The sequence below is a fragment of the Anopheles darlingi genome, chromosome 2 (assembly GCF_943734745.1).
Source record: "Anopheles darlingi chromosome 2, idAnoDarlMG_H_01, whole genome shotgun sequence".
NCBI lineage: Eukaryota > Metazoa > Arthropoda > Insecta > Diptera > Culicidae > Anopheles > Anopheles darlingi.
In genome coordinates, this window is record NC_064874.1 from 84,291,902 (window position 1) to 84,310,482 (window position 18,581).

The window sequence follows — 18,581 nt, forward strand, 5'->3', positions numbered from 1 at the left end:
AAAAATTGAAAAATTCTCAGAAAGCGAGAAAATTCTCAGAAAGCGAGAAAATTCTCAGAAAGCGAGAAAATTATCAGAAATTGAGAAAATTCTCAGAAAGCGAGAAAATTCTCAGAAATTGAGAAAATTCTCAGAAATTGAAAGAATTTTCAAAAATTGAAAAATTCTCAGAAAGCGAGAAAATTCTCAGAAATTGAGAAAATTTTCAGAAATTGAGAAAATTCTCAGAAAGCGAGAAAATTCTCAGAAATTGAGAAAATTCTCAGAAATTGAAAGAATTTTCAAAAATTGAAAAATTCTCAGAAATTGAGAAAATTCTCAGAAAGCGAGAAAATTCTCAGAAATTGAGAAAATTCTCAGAAAGCGAGAAAATTCTCAGAAATTGAGAAAATTCTCAGAAATTGAGAAAATTCTCAGAAATTGAGAAAATTATCAGAAACTGAGAAAATTCTCAGAAAGCGAGAAAATTCTCAGAAAGTGAGAAAATTCTCAGAAAGCGAGAAAATTCTCAGAAAGCGAGAAAATTCTCAGAAAGCGAGAAAATTCTCAGAAATTGAGAAAATTTTCAGAAATTGAGAAAATTCTCAGAAATTGAGAAAATTCTCAGAAACTGAGAAAATTCTCAGAAAGCGAGAAAATTCTCAGAAAGCGAGAAAATTCTCAGAAAGCGAGAAAATTCTCAGAAATTGAGAAAATTCTCAGAAATTGAGAAAATTCTCAGAAACTGAGAAAATTCTCAGAAAGCGAGAAAATTCTCAGAAAGCGAGAAAATTCTCAGAAAGCGAGAAAATTCTCAGAAAGTGAGAAAATTCTCAGAAAGCGAGAAAATTCTCAGAAAGCGAGAAAATTCTCAGAAATTGAGAAAATTTTCAGAAATTGAGAAAATTCTCAGAAATTGAGAAAATTCTCAGAAACTGAGAAAATTCTCAGAAAGCGAGAAAATTCTCAGAAATTGAGAAAATTCTCAGAAAGCGAGAAAATTTTCAGAAAGCGAGAAAATTCTCAGAAACTGAGAAAATTCTCAGAAATTGAGAAAATTCTCAGAAAGCGAGAAAATTCTCAGAAAGCGAGAAAATTCTCAGAAATTGAGAAAATTCTCAGAAAGCGAGAAAATTCTCAGAAAGCGAGAAAATTCTCAGAAAGCGAGAAAATTCTCAGAAATTGAGAAAATTTTCAGAAAGCGAGAAAATTTTCAAAAATTGAGAAAATTCTCAGAAACTGAGAAAATTCTCAGAAAGCGAGAAAATTCTCAGAAAGCGAGAAAATTCTCAGAAAGCGTGAAAATTCTCAGAAATTGAGAAAATTCTCAGAAATTGAGAAAATTATCAGAAACTGAGAAAATTCTCAGAAAGCGAGAAAATTCTCAGAAAGTGAGAAAATTCTCAGAAAGCGAGAAAATTCTCAGAAAGTGAGAAAATTCTCAGAAAGCGAGAAAATTCTCAGAAAGCGAGAAAATTCTCAGAAAGCGAGAAAATTCTCAGAAATTGAGAAAATTTTCAGAAATTGAGAAAATTCTCAGAAATTGAGAAAATTCTCAGAAACTGAGAAAATTCTCAGAAAGCGAGAAAATTCTCAGAAAGCGAGAAAATTCTCAGAAAGCGAGAAAATTCTCAGAAATTGAGAAAATTCTCAGAAACTGAGAAAATTCTCAGAAAGCGAGAAAATTCTCAGAAACTGAGAAAATTCTCAGAAAGCGAGAAAATTCTCAGAAAGCGAGAAAATTCTCAGAAATTGAGAAAATTCTCAGAAAGCGAGAAAATTCTCAGAAAGCGAGAAAATTCTCAGAAATTGAGAAAATTTTCAGAAAGCGAGAAAATTTTCAGAAATTGAGAAAATTCTCAGAAAGCGAGAAAATTCTCAGAAATTGAGAAAATTCTCAGAAAGCGAGAAAATTCTCAGAAAGCGAGAAAATTTTCAGAAAGCGAGAAAATTTTCAGAAATTGAGAAAATTCTCAGAAACTGAGAAAATTCTCAGAAAGCGAGAAAATTTTCAGAAATTGAAAAATTCTCAGAAATTGAGAAAATTCTCAGAAAGCGAGAAAATTTTCAGAAAGCGAGAAAATTCTCAGAAATTGAGGAAATTCTCAGAAATTGAAAAACTTCTGAGATACTGAGAAAATTCTCAGAAATTGAGAAAATTCTCAGAAAGCGAGAAAATTCTCAGAAATTGAGAAAATTCTCAGAAATTGAAAAATTCTCAGAAATTGAAAGAATTTTCAAAAATTGAAAAATTCTCAGAAATTGAGAAAATTTTCAGAAATTGAGAAAATTCTCAGAAATTGAGAAAATTCTCAGAAATTGAAAAATTCTCAGAAATTGAAAGAATTTTCAAAAATTGAAAAATTCTCAGAAATTGAGAAAATTTTCAGAAATTGAGAAAATTCTCAGAAATTGAAAAACTTCTGAGAAACTTAGAAAATTCTCAGAAAGCGAGAAAATTCTCAGAAAGCGAGAAAATTCTCAGAAATTGAGAAAATTTTCAGAAATTGAGAAAATTCTCAGAAATTGAGAAAATTTTCAGAAATTGAGAAAATTCTCAGAAATTGAAAAACTTCTGAGAAACTTAGAAAATTCTCAGAAATTGAGAAATTTTTCAGAAATTGCGATAATTCTCGTTCTCATTCTCATTCTCATTCTCATTCTCATTCTCATTCTCATTCTCATTCTCAATCTCATTCTGGTTCGCCGATGATGATCGCTGTAGACCGCACCGCGTACACCGATCGTTGGCGTGGTTTCTTCCATCGATGCACAATGCTGGGCACATGTCGGAGAGGAAAAAAACATCAAAATATTAGATTACTTCCGGGGTAATGTTTTATCTTACCTTGCATGTGGACTGCAATCAACACCTACAGCTTCACTATCACTTTCCACTACATTAGCGACAAACACTTGGCTGCAATTGCACTGCACCGTCAGCGGAACGCGTTCTTCCCGGGACTTAGAAAAATTTCGACTGCCGCGATCCGGACTTAGCCGAATTGCGATCGGGGTTGCTCCGTTTCGTTTTTCTGTTCCCTTCTCTTGCGCGCTGCCGTTCGAATCGCCCCTCGACTCTTGCGCCCTTCCCGCCCCTCGTAATCGAAACCCACAAGCTCGCGTTCGTTTTCGTTCACCCTTCTTCTCTTCCCATTCCGCCCTTCCCCCTCCGCAGCCGCGTCCCACAAGCTCGCGCGCGAAACCTCCTCCTCCGCGCGGTTTCTTCCGCTCTTTCCCCCGCTGCCAACGAACGGTTTCATAGTGAGCGTCGCATTTGCCCCTTCCTCGACCCTGTCGCAGGCAGCGGGGGTTTCGTTTTCAACCGCCTCAGTCTTCCTCTCGCTGCGTCGCAGGCGGAGGGGTCTGCTCATTGCACACTGGGTAGCCATAAGGATCGTTGTTCGAGAGACTAGACGGAGACTAAAGGGAGACTATGGCATTTCTATAGTGAGAAGATCTTTGCACTGCTCACTGGATAGAAAAACGCTTCTCACGGCCGACTGGGTCAGCTGTCAATTGTGTCCTTCAAAATACCTTCAACGCGGTCGCGGTTAAATATTTTTCGTAAATTTTTCGTAAAAAAAACGGTGGAAAAGTGTTAAGAAATCTGCATGTTTGATGGAAATCCCCAGTTTAATGGTTCCGTAGCTAAATTCCTTGTCTTCCCGCGCTACTACGCTACTACTATTTACTACGAGACCAACGAGATTCGTGAATCGCGCCCGCGCCGCTCTCGCAGAGCACGCACGCACGGCGCCAGAGCGCCAATTTTCCATTCATTTTCTCGCCAGGCTTCAACCGGATCAGTTTGTTCTGTTCTGTTCTATCTGGTTCCGGTTCCAAATTATCCGTTTGTCGTGATCCTGTGCTTTCTGCTTCCGAAACTCACGTAACAAACCCGGCACGGCAGTCCGGGTTTCTTCTTCGTTTACGTATTTTGTAATATCCGCCGGAGGAGATTCCGCGTGCGATCAGTGACTAGTGTGTGTGTGTGTGTTTGTGGATCGTAGTGTTTGGCCTAAGCCTCTAATCAGTTCATTTAACTAATCAGCTAATTTCACAGCTAAATGTCCACGATGAACCGCGAGTTGTCCGAGGACAGCGCGTTTGCCGCTGGCCGCAACAGTTGGAATCGTCACTACCATAACAGCGTGGTACAGCCACTCCTCACCGGTAAGTAGTAGACGAGGTTTCTTGCATCACTATCCTGCTGATCGGTCTGAAAAATGATGAAACGAGTACCTTCAACGTGACTAGAAGGCTTGAGATAGCAGAAATTGGAGCTACGCACTAGATCTATGGATCGGGTTTGGCGAAGCCACAAATGGTGTGCTCTGATTTTTATGATAAAGTGACCCAGAAACGAGACGACTCGGATTCTAGTATTTAGTAGCCTGCAGAAGTGCAGCTTCCTCTTTATCGCCGAATAAAACATGCGATTTGCCATGCACGAGAAGGCCAACATTTTAAGCCAAACCTGTTTTTTTTTGTTTCGTCCAGAGCGCGGTGCACGGATTCTGCATAAAGGCCAAAGATAGTCAAGGCGACGAAACACACGTATTTAGCCGTGCATCGGAAGAGAAATACTCAAAAATCTTTCTTGTTGATGAAAATTTTAAATTTATAAGCTTACCAATTGTTAGCTTACTATTCGGAAATTGCAATCCACGTCTTTTGTTATTAAAATAATCGTTTGATAATCTGTTCTTGGCACACCGGGGGCTAATCAATGATTACCACTTTCGATTTCGATGTCATTCATGAGAACGTACTCCGCGGGTACAACCGATTGCATTTTGCTGCTCTACGCTCTACTACGTACTACATTCGTCACTCAGACCTTGAATGGGGGTCCGCGCAAGTGGGCACGGACGAGATGGGGGGCACATGAATCAAATCCACCTCTGGGGCATTGGCTATGGACTAACGAAAGGTTAAGATCATGGGGACCGTCTCCGTCGACTATGTTGTTCGAAGGCCGCGCACGACATGATAACTTGCCGTGAGGTTCAGTGTGTTACGCTTTATCGGTCACAGATCAAACATTATTTAAGGGGAGGCTTTGGTTATTTCGGGTTAAGAAAGGCTCATTTTTGACGATTTTTAGTGAAGAAACCATTCTATGTTATATTTTCAAATGAATTTCATATTAAACTACAACTATTCAAGAATATTTGGTTTTCTTTTGAGGAAGATTTGATCAAAACTACGTTCATCCCGTTTTGAAAGGCGAGTTTGCAAAAATGTTCTTTTGGTAGATTATAAGTTTATCCAGGTAGCCCGTCGAGTTTTTACAGAATTTCCCATATTTCAAATTTTGGCAGATTTTTTAAGTTGAAAAAGTGTTGCTTTTTTCAATGTTGCCTCAAAAAAGGAGTTTTACATAATGATTATAAGGTATCAATCATTTTTATAAACGAGTCGACTCGACGGGGCTACCTAGCAAATACAGATTATGTGTTCAAAATTTCAAATCGATCGGACCAGTAGTTTTTAGCTACGATGGGCACCGACTTTGAAAATGTAGGTTTTGGGAAACGCGATTCAAAGTAGCGAGAAGCATTGAGCCTTGCGAGAAGCATTGAGCGGATTTTCAAAATCAATATCTTTGTCAGTCTGGCTTCGATTGATCCCAAAATTTTACACAATACTCTTGAAAGAACAAGCACTCATAAAAAATGAGAAAAGTAAATGCGAAGCAATGAATTACCGAAGCCCCACCTTAACGTGCATCAGACAAGTTTTACATCACTGGTAACCTAATTTTAACTACATTATCGTTATCGTGGTATACCCAGTGGCAGATGGGAAGTTTGCGTTATCGCAGCTGTTTTGTCGTGCAATTAGTAACGAGATTGTAATGCTTGGTGCGGGCTTGGTTGTAGGGCAGGCTTAGCCAGGCATCATGTACCCTGATCGTCTGTAGAGTTGTTGATAAGAACAAGTCGCCCATGTATCTTGATGCAGTGAAGGTTCTTTTTATTGTTGGTGCACTGGCTATGAAATGTTAAACATGGTTTTTGTTTAAACATATCTTTTTGCGTCATCTTTAATGTTGGGCTACGATTTTTAAGTGCAACAGAATATCAGGAAGTTTATTTAAACGCTAATAAATCATAATCATAATCTTATCGAACGAATCACTGGACACAGTGCTTATGACAGTGTTGTAGCTTACAATTGCACTTATGGCGAGTCAATCTTAATGTTAGTTTCATAATAGAGATTTTAAGTTGAAGAAATTATTTGTAGTAATGAGAGGCGAATATGTAGTGATGCATCAGATGCATGAGTGCAGTTTTGAGGTACTGCATCAAATTTTTATTTATACATGATTTTTTTAATGCTAACAGTAGCTTTCCTCTGCTTACAGACTTGTACCAGATAACGATGGCATACGCCTACTGGAAATCGGGAAAAATTGATGATCATGCGGTCTTTGACCTGTTCTTTCGCACGAACCCGTTCCAGGGCGAATTCACTATTTTTGCCGGGCTGGAGGAGTGTCTGAAGTTTCTCGACAGTTTCCACTACTCGGAAACAGGTATGTAACGTTGCGTCAAAATAGAGACTTTTTAAAAACAAATCTATGGTGCTTTCTCATTACCAGACATTGAATATCTGAAGCATGCTTTACCGCAAGGCATCGAAGAAGACTTCTTTGAATACCTTAGCCAACTGACGGCAAAGGACGTCACGTTGTACGCAATTGAGGAAGGATCGGTAGCGTTTCCGAGGTAAGACCTACAGTGCATTGTTGTAGGATGGTGAGCATAAGCGAAAAAAATTTTTTTTTTCCTTTAACCAGAGTGCCACTTATTAAGGTAGCAGGACCATTGATTATAGTGCAGCTGCTAGAAACCACGCTACTGACGCTGGTAAATTACGCTAGGTGAGTGAGCTCCGTTAACTACGTTACAAAATCTCTATAACTCTCAACTTAAACTAGTCGATCGTCTCGTTTCATTCCAGCTTAATGGCTACAAACGCGGCACGATATCGAATGGTTGCTGGAAAGCACATACATTTGCTCGAGTTTGGACTTCGTCGTGCTCAAGGTCCGGACGGTGGCCTATCTGCTTCCAAATATTCCTATATTGGTGAGTGTATCCCAGGTCGAACAATTCTTACTTCCAATAGCTGGCTAACGGTAGTCGAAGTGTGACGTAAAATTGACGCTGGTTCGATTCACGGTCGTGATGGGGCTTGAAAAGGAAAGTGCCAGATTATTTTCCCTACTTTGAGCTGTCGTAGCCCTTGGGACGCTAAAAGTGTTTTTTGGTATTTCGTATCCAGCCAGCGCGTTACCTTGACGATATGCCAAAGGCCAACGAGCAACACTGTTTGTTGTTAGCGAAGATTGCAACTGAATTTTCACACGGAAAACTTCCGCAGGCGTTCAGGAATGACGCGACTAAGTTACCATCACCTTTGCCTTCGTTGACAGGTTGCCGGGAGACCCGAAACGAACTATGCTGATCGTCATGGGCTGTATAGATTACCTTGACAATGGCAAACATTGTTTTGCCATTCGACCCGTTAGATACGAGCGCTCAAATATCAAACAATTTGCCGCATCAAACGGTGCAGCCTTTGTACACGGGCACTGTATGCAAACGCGGGCGTTTCCGCAGAGTGGGTTGGAGTGGGACAAAAATGCACAATTTCATACACCGTTCACTTCAGTCAATGTCAATGGCAAATGCGCGATTGAGGAATCACGAACCTGTCGTCGTCATGCTGGTAACGTTCTAGCATGCCTAACTCCGCATACTTCTTGCTTAGTAAAGTGCAATCAAGGTGTGCACTGCCCTCTTCACCACGTTGTTGCTGGAAAGAAAAAAGTTCGGGATTCCTAAACGATTCGCGATAGCCTTGAAACCGAGGTAGAGTTTTCGATTAATTCCGATCGAATTCAGGAAAGCGCGCATCCGATAGAGAAGCATACCCGCTTACACAATCACCCCTAGAACGCAATGAACGGCGGTGAGGTAGTGTGACGCGTGCGACAATTGCTTCAACGATCAAACAATCATAATTCTGCAACCGGAAGCATACGTCCTTGGCGCTAAAGCTGGTGCGTCATTGTTGCAGAATGCAGCTGAAGGTTATATTTGCTATCGTGAGGTTTTGCATGATTGTTTCTTGCTGGAGATGGTGAAACCCGAAACGGACGAACCCTTTGAAGAAAACTACGCTCTATTTTCAACAAATAATGTTTGGTATGAATCATTATTTTTTCGGAATCCATCCTGCATGTTAAATGTATTTTGATTCAGCATTATAGTAGCAATGTTGTACATTCCAACCTTTAGTCTTAGCACAGTTTATTGCTAGACTATGCACCCATACACGAAGAGGCAATCCGATGTACTGGATCAGCATACTCCAGCTCGAACACGAACGTATCGATCATCTTGTTCACGCAGATCATACACAACGAAAACACTAGCAGAGAACCGAAAAAGTTACGCAGTCCGGCCGCAAATCGTTGCTTATGATCTGCCCGTTCTCTTACTAACGCTACTTCCCGCTTAAAGTACTCCTCGTTCTCCTGCTGAATACGTCTTATTGCTGCACTGCAATCACACTTTTCCATCATCCGGGAACCGTCACTAAGTCTCTGGCGGCGAGTCGGTGCAATGGTCATGTTCGGCATGACGACCTTCAGCAACTCCACCAATCCCAATGGCGGTGTAAACCGATCGTACAATTCCATTCGCACCAGAAACAGCAACCTGCCAATGGGTACCTTTCTATCAGATGTCTTTTGGCAGCTGTAGATCACGACATACGTGTTACTGTCCGTATCGAGTACCTTAATCGGCGCCATCCTCCTACTGTACAGATACTGAGGCTGAAGTATTTTCTGCTGGTAGGTTCTGCTGGAGGAATCAAGCGCATAGAGTCCCACGCTGAACAGATTGCCCCATTCTGGGCAATCGAACTGAAAGCGAACCAATCCGCGCACCGCATCTGTAAGCACACGAACGCAGTCGGGCGCAGCAGAAACTTCGCTTGGTAAGTGGAAGAGGGAGATGGTGCTTGGATGGAGATCATGCCTGGCATAGATATACCAGGTGCGAAAGTTGAGAAAATCCCGGTTAACATCCTGTGTACGACGATTTGGCAAGAAAGTACGGCAATCGAATCCCTCGGTATGTTCCACCTGCCATTGGTCTTTCCCGCCACAAATGATCACGAAGCACGTAACGAGAAGAGCTATCAAGTAACGAGATTGTTGCATGATGTTGGATATCCTTACAGTTGCCAAATTCTTGTGTTTTATTCACTGGACTATCGGTGAAAGCGACACATTTTTCGATTTACGATTTTACGATTCGAGCAAGACGTGCGAGCCCACAAGATAGGCAGTTCGTGTGCTAACTAACAGCATTACTCAAGACTTCAACTAGTCGCGGGTATGCCTTAAACCACTTAATCCTAAAGTTACTCTAGCTGTTGAACTTCTGCCAGTTAATTGTGTTGTCGATTGTAATTAAAATATCATTAGCAAGAATTCCACGGGAACTACCTGCAGTTTGGTAATGGAGAGCGAACGATACCTCGCCCAAAAAGTAAGCAAGTGATGGCCACCGAAATAACGATGTGTATCAAGTTACGCAAGGCGCCATCGCACACCTATTCTACAACACGTTCATGGAACAGTTGCTAAGGTCCTTCGTAACATGGACGACCAGACAGTCGGTGCAGCACCCTTCGCTATACGGAGAGCCCCATATTATTCCACATAAACTGGACGGATCTAAAAATGGTTTGTACGATGGTGAACATCCTTAGACGTGCCTAAGGTTTTATCAATTTCTCCTTACACGCAGTCTATAAAGATCATTTTCGTGTCGCTCTCGTCTACAACCGTCGTCGACATCAACCAGCCCAAAGTGTTCAGCAGTGTGTTTTTGCGAATTGCCCGGCAAAAATTGCCAAACGACCGTGTGCCATAACTAATGCTCCAGCTGGTTGCTCAAGGGGCTATCGTCTACACGAGTCTGCGAGAACCCTTTATGCTTGGAATGCCGTATCGTTTGTCAGCTTCGACTGTACGAAGATTTTTATGTGACACGCAATCGTCCTGTCTATGTACTGACGTGGCTCTAGGCACAGTTCATAAATAGTGCTCACAATTGTCCTGGAGCTCGCCAAAGGAGTTGGTTTGCTCATAAATCGGAATCTGATCGAACAGAACCTTCATTACTTTGGCTCGTCGCTGGAGATTGTGTTTTACTTTACTAGAACAGTGTTTGGTGGACACTGAATGCGGATGATTATATATCCATGAAATAGGCCAGAGATGAGAATCACGTTGTTGAAGGAGGCGCTAGGCTCTAGCATAAGGTTCAAGTCAAGCCTACACAATTAATTATATTTATTTGCATTTCCCATGCTAGGGAATAAAAGCCGAACCTAAGCCTGAATTTATGTATAACCTGATTGTATGGCATTTAAACTTACTGTTTCCTGTCGAAATTGGCGATTCCCGAGCATCGATACAACGCCTCGCTGCTGGTGTCTTTGCAGACATACATTTGTCACCGCCACCGTCAGAATGATGCGCATGGAAATCGCATGGCATTTTCATGTTGGATATAAAAAGAAACACGAAAAGGCACTACGGTGTTACTGTTACTAATCAATTTGTAGTCATAAAATGTAGGCAAAATCACATCAGCCCACGGCCACACGCGCAATTCGTCGTGTTTTATTCTGAAAACAGCCTTCCCAAAAGCTCCAAGCCCATCGCTCACTCATAAACGCAGTGTTAAAAAATGGCTGCAGCGATGGGAAACGGGATGGGAAAAAACCAAAAAAAAACTGCAGGTGAAATTGCTCATGAAGCTGCATGACGTAAAGCCGAACAAATAATTGCAGAATACTTGGGTGGAATAGTTTCCTCAGTGCCTTTTGCATCTAGTGGGCGTCCTTTCGAAGCGTAAGTTTCCCCGTAGCCGTGGTTTTTCCTAGCAAAGATTGATCAATAACCTTACCGTGTACACCTTAGGAAACTACCCTCTCTTCCTGATTCATCCTTTAGCAAATGTGCTATGGTTGGTATTAGGATGTGGCTACTGATGGCTTGTTTGCACGTTCGAAAGCATTTGAATAGAGGAAATGATGCCTCTTCCGTGGTATTTCGTTTTTTACGATTTTTTTACACTTTCATGAAAGTGATATTGTTATCAAACACGTGATCATTGTTGATACTTTAGGCAAACGAGCAGAAGTAGTCGATGTTTGTTGTAGTTGTTGTTTGTATAAGTTATAGCTAATTGTTAAATGTTGTTATATGCACTGTTGTTATCTATTCTGATAAATTATTCTCAACCAAGTAATACTAACGGAGCTCAAGATGATTTTGATATACGCTCTGCCTTCTCGCATGCGATGCGTGCTAATAGGGCAATGATTGCAATAAACGAAATACTGCCCTCTTACTCTTCTCTTCATCAGGTGGGTTCGATGGTACATCGAACGTACTGGCCGGGAAGTTGTTCAACATTCCTGTGAAAGGTACTCACGCTCACGCCTACATCACATCGTTTACCGGGATCGATGAGCTGAAGACACGTGTCCTGCAGCACAAGGAAGATGGTAAGTAATGAAACTTTTCCTTCGGTTCGGTTCAAAAGTTTTACCGTTTGAATCTCTCCCGACCCGCCACGGTAGGAACAACACGAGATCTGCTAGAGCTGGCCATAGAACACCGAGCGCAGTTGACAAGCGTTCTAGATGTATCGACGGACGAGAGTAGCGAAGGCGAGCTGGCGGCCATGGTTTCTTTCGCGATCGCCTTCCCGGATGGCTTCATGGCACTAGTCGACACGTACGATGTCAAGAGGTATTCCGCTTCTAGGCTCTACTCTCTCGGATGAAGTGTGTGCTATTCTGTTTTTCTCCTTTGTTCTACTGTTTTCTCCTTTGTTCTGGTTGTTTCCTTGAGTTTCATTTTTTCATTTCCTTTCTTGCCTGTTTTCTACCTATATTTTATCCTTTCCTTACATTTTCCATTCAAAGTATGGAAACGGTTTTGGCTATGAACGTGGTTTACGTTTTGTTTCGTAGTGTGGACATTATTGAGTTTGTTTTCTTATACCTTCTATTTCGGATTTTTTTCATATTCCATTACCCAATGTTCTATCCTCCCGTCTTTTTATAAATTGTGTATCTAGTATAGTGACCAGACACTTTGCGATTGTGTAATTTGTTTCCTACTTTGTCCAAACGTTTCTTGTGTCTGCAGAAACTCTGGTCCTGGTCCAGTAGTCGATGTGATTGGTTATGCATTGCTGACGCGAGTCAACAGATATAATGAGCTTTTCCTATTGGAATTGGTGATATGATACACCAAGATGAAACACTGTCTGACAGCGATATCAATGGAAACTGAGAGATTAAAATCGAAGATTCTTTGGGTTTGCTTCCATTCGTACACTATCGTAATTGAATTACGATCAAGGGTTCCGGGGCACGTGCTTCCTTATTCTTGTTATCTCATCAATGAAAGTGTTGCTTCTCATGTTAAAAAAACACATCCACCATTCCCATTCTGCCTAATGTTTATCTTACCTTAAAATGTGTTGCTCTTAAACGATCTGTCCGCCTGTGGCTATGCGTGGCTTTTTGTGTGCGCGTCCACTTTTTGCTTATTGTGGGTCTTCTGGGCAAAGCAGCTTCGGAATTTCGTTGTAATGACATACTGTCTCTCCCAAAATAATCTACACTCAAATCGTTCGCGCTCTTTACTGCCGTTTGTTCGCACCATTTGCTGTTGCCCTACATCAGTGACAAACTGCTGGGCGAACCGACCGTAGATCTGCTCGATGCACCCGATACGATCGTTTGCGATCCTTTCTGTGTTGGGCGAATGCACGGTGGGAGCTCGGAAGAGTTACTTCAGCCGTTCATAGTTACAACACTGTCAGAGATCCCGGAAGAGGAATGCAATGGATGCGCCACCGAAGAATGCGGCCAACCGGCTGAAGCTGAAATCGAACAGTTGACTGAAGATGCGGCAGTCGAGTCCGAACCAGCACCGGAGGAACCAGTCTCCAGGAGCCTGGACGAAACAGAGGGTCTTCCTGCTCCAGAAGTTGCGGCGGAAGAGAGTCCTCCGTCAGCAGAAGGAGCAGATGGAGAAGACCAAATACCAACCACGTCGATTGTGGTTGAAGACGTAAACTCACCAAAAAATGATGAAAATGGCAATGATGAAGATATGGAAGATCAAAACATACTGATAACGGTATCTAACGGCGATGAAGCTGACGACGAAGCTGACGAAGGCCAGCTTGACGAAATCGAACAGCACGAACAAGCAGAGGAAGCTGAAGAGATCACCAGATGCGCGAACTGTGAGGCACTGAACACCATGATTCACCACCTGAAATCCGTTGGAAAGTCCTTCAGGTAATGATGGCACGAACGGCGTACACACCCGACACGCAACCTCCAACGCTGATGTTCTCCCTCCCGTTCGAGGTGCGGTTCTCTTGTTTGGTTGAGTTGTTGATGCGCTCCTGTTCACCATACACTCCTAGAGCGAGTCTGAGCCGTCCCTCCAGCATTGGTTAGCTTATGCTTGCCTCAGAACGTGTAGCTTTTTGTTACCCTTTTTTTGTCACGTTCACGTTGTCCCGGGCTCAAAGGATTCTCTCACTAACTAACACCGATCACACATACACAGAAACACTACACGCATGTGTTTGGGATATGCCGGATATGGAAAAGCTTAGCTGCTAACTTCCGGTTCTGTACAGTTTTTTGGTTTTTGATTGCAAGTCTCGTCCAGGCATGGGTTTCAATTTCTTTTTTGTGTTTTGTGTTTATCACTTTATCGGTTAGCCTTTGCTTTTGTTGTGATCCTTCTACTAACTTCACGACTGCATGATCGTTTACGGCCAGGGGTATTAGTACGCAAGGTGTGTCCAGGTTTACCTTAGATGTTGTACACATCTTAGACACATCTAGTGTTCGTTTCGTTCCATTTTTCATCACTGGTCAGATCGTTGTTCCTTAATATAGTATCATTGGTTTTCTGTTGTCTCATCCCAGAACCACTGCTTTTCGCTGCGCAATAGCCGATCATCGATTGCCAAGGACTTTCCAACGTGACAGTGAAAATGAATGGTGGTTGTTGCTGGACACATTTCGGAAATTTGGTGATATGAATGTTCGAATCTGGTTGCTGAAAAGTAAAACAAACTAATTTGAAATGAGTTTTTAATGCTGGAGAAAAATGTTGAACAGCTTTTGGATCTGATTGGTCTCGATGTTACCAAAGAATGCCTAATCCTCTGTTGAATCCTGTCAGACAATTTGTTTTGCTGGAATTTCATACGAACTACAGCCGCCAATTCGATCATTCCCGAAATTGGAGTAACACATCTCCGGCGCCTTATCAATCGTTAGTTTTGGTTTGGTAGAACTTTTCCGTCCCAATTATTTCGTTCCTCCCTTGTTTTCTACATTTGATTCGTTTCGTTGTCGAACCAAAATTTCAAACATCTGTACTTCCACAGTCCGAGAGAGAGCACTCTGCATGGCTTGTCAGAATAAGTCAGGCATTAGGTAGTTTGAGTAATGTCGGACAATGCTGTTTGCTGTTTGTTCGCCAAGGCAAGATCATGAGTCGCTGGTGGTGGGTGATAGTTCATCGCTTTAGTCGTTTCACTGATCATTATACTTTATTTTCTCTTTTACATATATTGCATTTGATCATGTTTCTCCTAAGATACCAGAGCAATCTATCTCATACGAATATTACACTTTTTGCGATTGTTTTCAACGAATCGTTTGTTGATTTCTGCTTGTTACGAAACCATTTTATTCTACTTTCTTTATTCTCCAACACTTACGACGACCAAGTATTTTGATTATTTTTTAATTTCTTAAAAATAAATTCATTTCTTTTAATACAAACACTTCACATTATCTACTCACATATTTTTACTACACACAATCGCACGCCATCACAGTGAAAGTTGTTGGCTTGTGCAGCATCTTTTAGAAGTTGGTAAAAGCTTTTGGTGTATGGAGTTGATCGACCAATTCGTTATGAGGTTAGCATAGGGTTTATTACTGCTGGTTAGGCGTTTTGTATTTCTGTATATGGGTTATCTTTGTAGTTACACTAATTGCTTGGGAACCAACTAGACATGTTTGCCATTATAGCTTTGGTGCTGGAATTCAAATCTCTTTCATTCGTTCATAGTGACACAGCAGTTGATTGTTCTTTCATTTTAGTGCATGTTTGCATGATTTTCGGTGTCTATTTATTCTATTCCCAACTAGTTGTTTTTCTATGTTCAATGTCTAACCGCTGTTTGCTGATTGGAAGAAATTAAAACAAACAAAATTCTTCTTTACTATGGTCTAATCCTATTATCTATTGTAAGTTGGTAAAAGCACGATAACAGTTGATAACAGTAGCGTTACGTGTCCGTGCGTGTGCTTGTGGCGTTTGCCCTTCCACCACGTGCACGTCGTGTTTCGACCTGTTCTTTTGGTATTCGCAGGAGCGGTTTACTCAACTTCTGTGCCGTGGCTCTTGCCTTGAATGAACAAGGCTTCCGTGCGATCGGTATCCGCATCGATTCAGGTGATCTGGCCTATCTGAGCTGCTTGGCGCGTGAAACATTCGAGCGAATCGCCGAACGCTTTAAGCTGCCCTGGTTCAGCAAGCTGACGATCGTGGCTTCCAACGACATCAACGAGGAAACTATACTGAGTCTCAATGAGCAGGGTCACAAGATCGATTGTTTCGGTATCGGCACACATCTGGGTAAGAAGATTATCTTTAGAAGTATTATTCCTTTCTCAATTTAATTATCTATCCCGGGGTGTCATTTTATAGTAACCTGCCAACGTCAACCTGCACTGGGATGCGTATACAAGATGGTAGAGATTAACGGTCAACCCCGCATTAAGTTGAGTCAGGACGTCGGCAAGGTGACGATGCCGGGCAACAAGAATGTATTTCGGCTGTATGGTGCCGATGGCCATGCATTGATCGATCTGCTGCAGCGAGTCGACGAAAATCCCCCTGAGATGGGGCAGAAGGTTCTGTGTCGCCATCCATTCCAGGAGTCAAAGCGTGCTTACGTCATTCCGACGCAGGTTGAACCATTATATCGAGTATACTGGACAGAGGGCAAAGTGGCACAAGTATTGCCTTCGCTGGAAGAGGTTCGTGAGCGGGTACAGGTATCGCTGAAGACCTTACGCCAGGATCATAAGCGCACACTGAACCCGACACCTTACAAGGTAACAAATTGGCGATTGTGTTATCGAACCGTTCTCTAATCGCCAAGATTTTTGGTTTTTTCGTTTCAGGTTGCCGTGAGTGATAATTTGTACAACTTTATACACGAACTATGGCTGCAGAATGCCCCGATTGGCGAGCTTTCATGATAAGCTTGCTTTTTCAAAAGTCGTCCTGGAAGAAGCATCATCGTCTCGTGTAACGTGTTGCTCCTGCTGCTTATAACCTCCTTTTCATCGTTGGGAAGTGTTGCAATAGGTTTTGTTTTCCAAGTTCTTGATATGTGTTTAATTTTTTTTGCTTTGGTACTCGGTTAGTGAGTGAACCGCAGAAGTAGTTTAGATTTTTGCGAAAACGATTTCAAAAGAGAACGTTCCTGTACGGTGTGGTGCTGGGTCCAATGCTTTTCTGACTTGGTCCAAGTTTTATCGGTTGTTTTGCTCAGTGTTGCAGTTGCTCAGTGTGGCAGGAAGGAGGAAAGGCGTAAAACCATACCGGACCAGGTTCGTTGCCATCCATTAAGCCTTGAGTCTTTAAGAACTTTATTAAGAGTTGACTCACGGTTAGGTTGATTATGAAAGCTTATTTAATATCGATAAGAAAAGTCACATTCGATACAGCACAATATAGTACTTGTCTCCACCGAACGGTCAAGCTACGGGACCGATTAAAAGCATTCCTTCGTTTTATCTTGATCCTGCCCTACACCATAGGATATGTTAAGAGGATAAAAAGGAATAAGTTTAGCAAAACATTTTTCTATCGCACCTATTTTATTAATAACATGTCACGTTTCATTGAATACCGTTATACGAAGATAGAAGAACAATTTCCTGGCGCAGGTGTGTTCGCAAACTGGAATTTGAGTGCTGAAAGTACAAAAGTCGTAACTCACAACACAGCATTGCTGGACAGTAAGTTGGAAAAAGTCAACAGTTGGAAATGCACGATGCCCGGCGATATGGATAGCTGCAGCCGTAGCATCTGTGTCTTTGTTATTCCTGCAGCGAAATATTTGGAGGAAATTGCGTTAAATGTTAGTCTCTCGTAAGCCTAGCAAAAGTGAGAGAAGAGAAAAACAGACACCCAATATTGTGATAAACCTAGATTTGTTGTCATTACGAATAGTATATAGTAACACTTTTACCATTGAATGGGAACGTTTGACGAGCCCGCGTATGTGAAGGAACGCATCGGTCGGTGGCAGGAGCTTCAGATTGCTCAATCTTTGATCAATTAAAATGAAAATGCTGCCCGTATCGTTTGGCTGGATAGCAAGGATATTGACCATTGGATAGGAATTGGAAAACTTTTGATGCAACTAATCCCATGCGAAATGCTTTTGGGAACCGTAACATATTCTATGAAATTAACTTGTAGGAATTGATTTAAATAAATCAACAGATTGTGTGAGATGTAATGTAGCTAAAGTGAATATCACTGTGCCTTATTGATATGCAGGACACGAGCACGAAGCCAAGGCAGGGCCCAGAACACTAGCGATCACGCACAGCAATGCTGCCGAGCATGTAGGAGCCTCTACCATCACAATGCACGCTGTCGCAGCAGCAAGCAAAGAGCGCTTTGCCATAGTTGTGATATTTATTTTACCTATCAACGTTCATTTTACTCCTCAGTTCAATAGGTTCGATTTAAATAAGCTTTCATGGCATAAGCTCGAATTTCACACACCGCGACCACATGTTTGATTAGAGATACGAATGGCAAACGTAGTTACATAGAATTTTTAAGACAACCATAGACTTAACGATATCAAAAGCCACACTTTCCACCTAACTGCACTACACGAAATTGCATTCCTCTAGGGGGCAACCAGCAATTGTTAGATCATCTTTGAAACCAAGAAACGAACGAATCCCGGAATTGGGTGATCGTACGAATTTCGTTGGAATTCCGGAACGCCGGTATACTACAGATAAACCACTTTGGACATCTCTTTACTACGTTGGTACCTTGGAGGTTATAAGAAGATAATTGATATTGGAAACCCCAATTATAAAGCGGGCAATACAACATTCGACATGAATAAAGCAAACCAGTTTCTGGAGTGTAAGCTTGCGTGGTGTTTGTAAGGATCTCTGAAATCCCGAGATTAATTAATCAACAATGTATAACAAGCCTAAAAGATAAAGCTAATAAAACTGTTACTAAACTGTCGGGATAATTCGAAACTAAATAAATTTCTTTGTGCTTATTGTCCAGTCGTGCGTCGTCCGCGTCCAACTGTGCACTCTGAGAAATTTGAGTGCCGTTAGAGTGCCAAACTGACGGGAGTGGTTCAGTGGGGTTCGTCGCTGTC

At 41.7% G+C, this 18,581-nt stretch overlaps 1 protein-coding gene across 5 annotated transcripts; it reads left to right on the forward strand.

Moving 5' to 3' along the window:
* Nucleotides 1-2,792: 2,792 nt before the first annotated feature.
* LOC125950411 (nicotinate phosphoribosyltransferase) lies at nt 2,793-18,448 on the forward strand. 5 transcript variants are annotated; one of them, XM_049678380.1, is made up of 12 exons: nt 2,793-2,810; nt 4,034-4,155; nt 6,356-6,526; nt 6,593-6,719; nt 6,791-6,874; nt 6,955-7,082; nt 11,452-11,592; nt 11,668-11,839; nt 12,784-13,407; nt 15,516-15,781; nt 15,854-16,263; nt 16,333-18,448. In XM_049678380.1, the coding sequence occupies exons 2-12, from the start codon at nt 4,050-4,052 to the stop codon at nt 16,408-16,410; spliced, it is 2,307 nt and encodes a 768-aa protein (XP_049534337.1). In that variant the 5' UTR covers nt 2,793-2,810; nt 4,034-4,049; the 3' UTR covers nt 16,411-18,448. The 5 variants fall into 5 exon arrangements, with proteins under 5 accessions (XP_049534337.1, XP_049534338.1, XP_049534335.1 ...); XM_049678381.1 differs by lacking the exon at nt 2,793-2,810 and adding an exon at nt 3,506-3,532; XM_049678379.1 differs by lacking the exon at nt 2,793-2,810 and adding an exon at nt 3,513-3,621.
* Nucleotides 18,449-18,581: the final 133 nt, after the last annotated feature.

Bases quoted from the DNA above. Each gene is read 5' to 3' on its own strand.
- LOC125950411 (XM_049678380.1), top strand. From the start codon at position 4,050: ATGTCCACGATGAACCGCGAGTTGTCCGAGGACAGCGCGTTTGCCGCT. The intron at 6,875-6,954 runs GTGAGTGAGCTC...GTTTCATTCCAG, and splicing joins ACGCTGGTAAATTACGCTAG to CTTAATGGCTACAAACGCGG. The intron at 13,408-15,515 runs GTAATGATGGCA...TGGTATTCGCAG, and splicing joins TCCGTTGGAAAGTCCTTCAG to GAGCGGTTTACTCAACTTCT.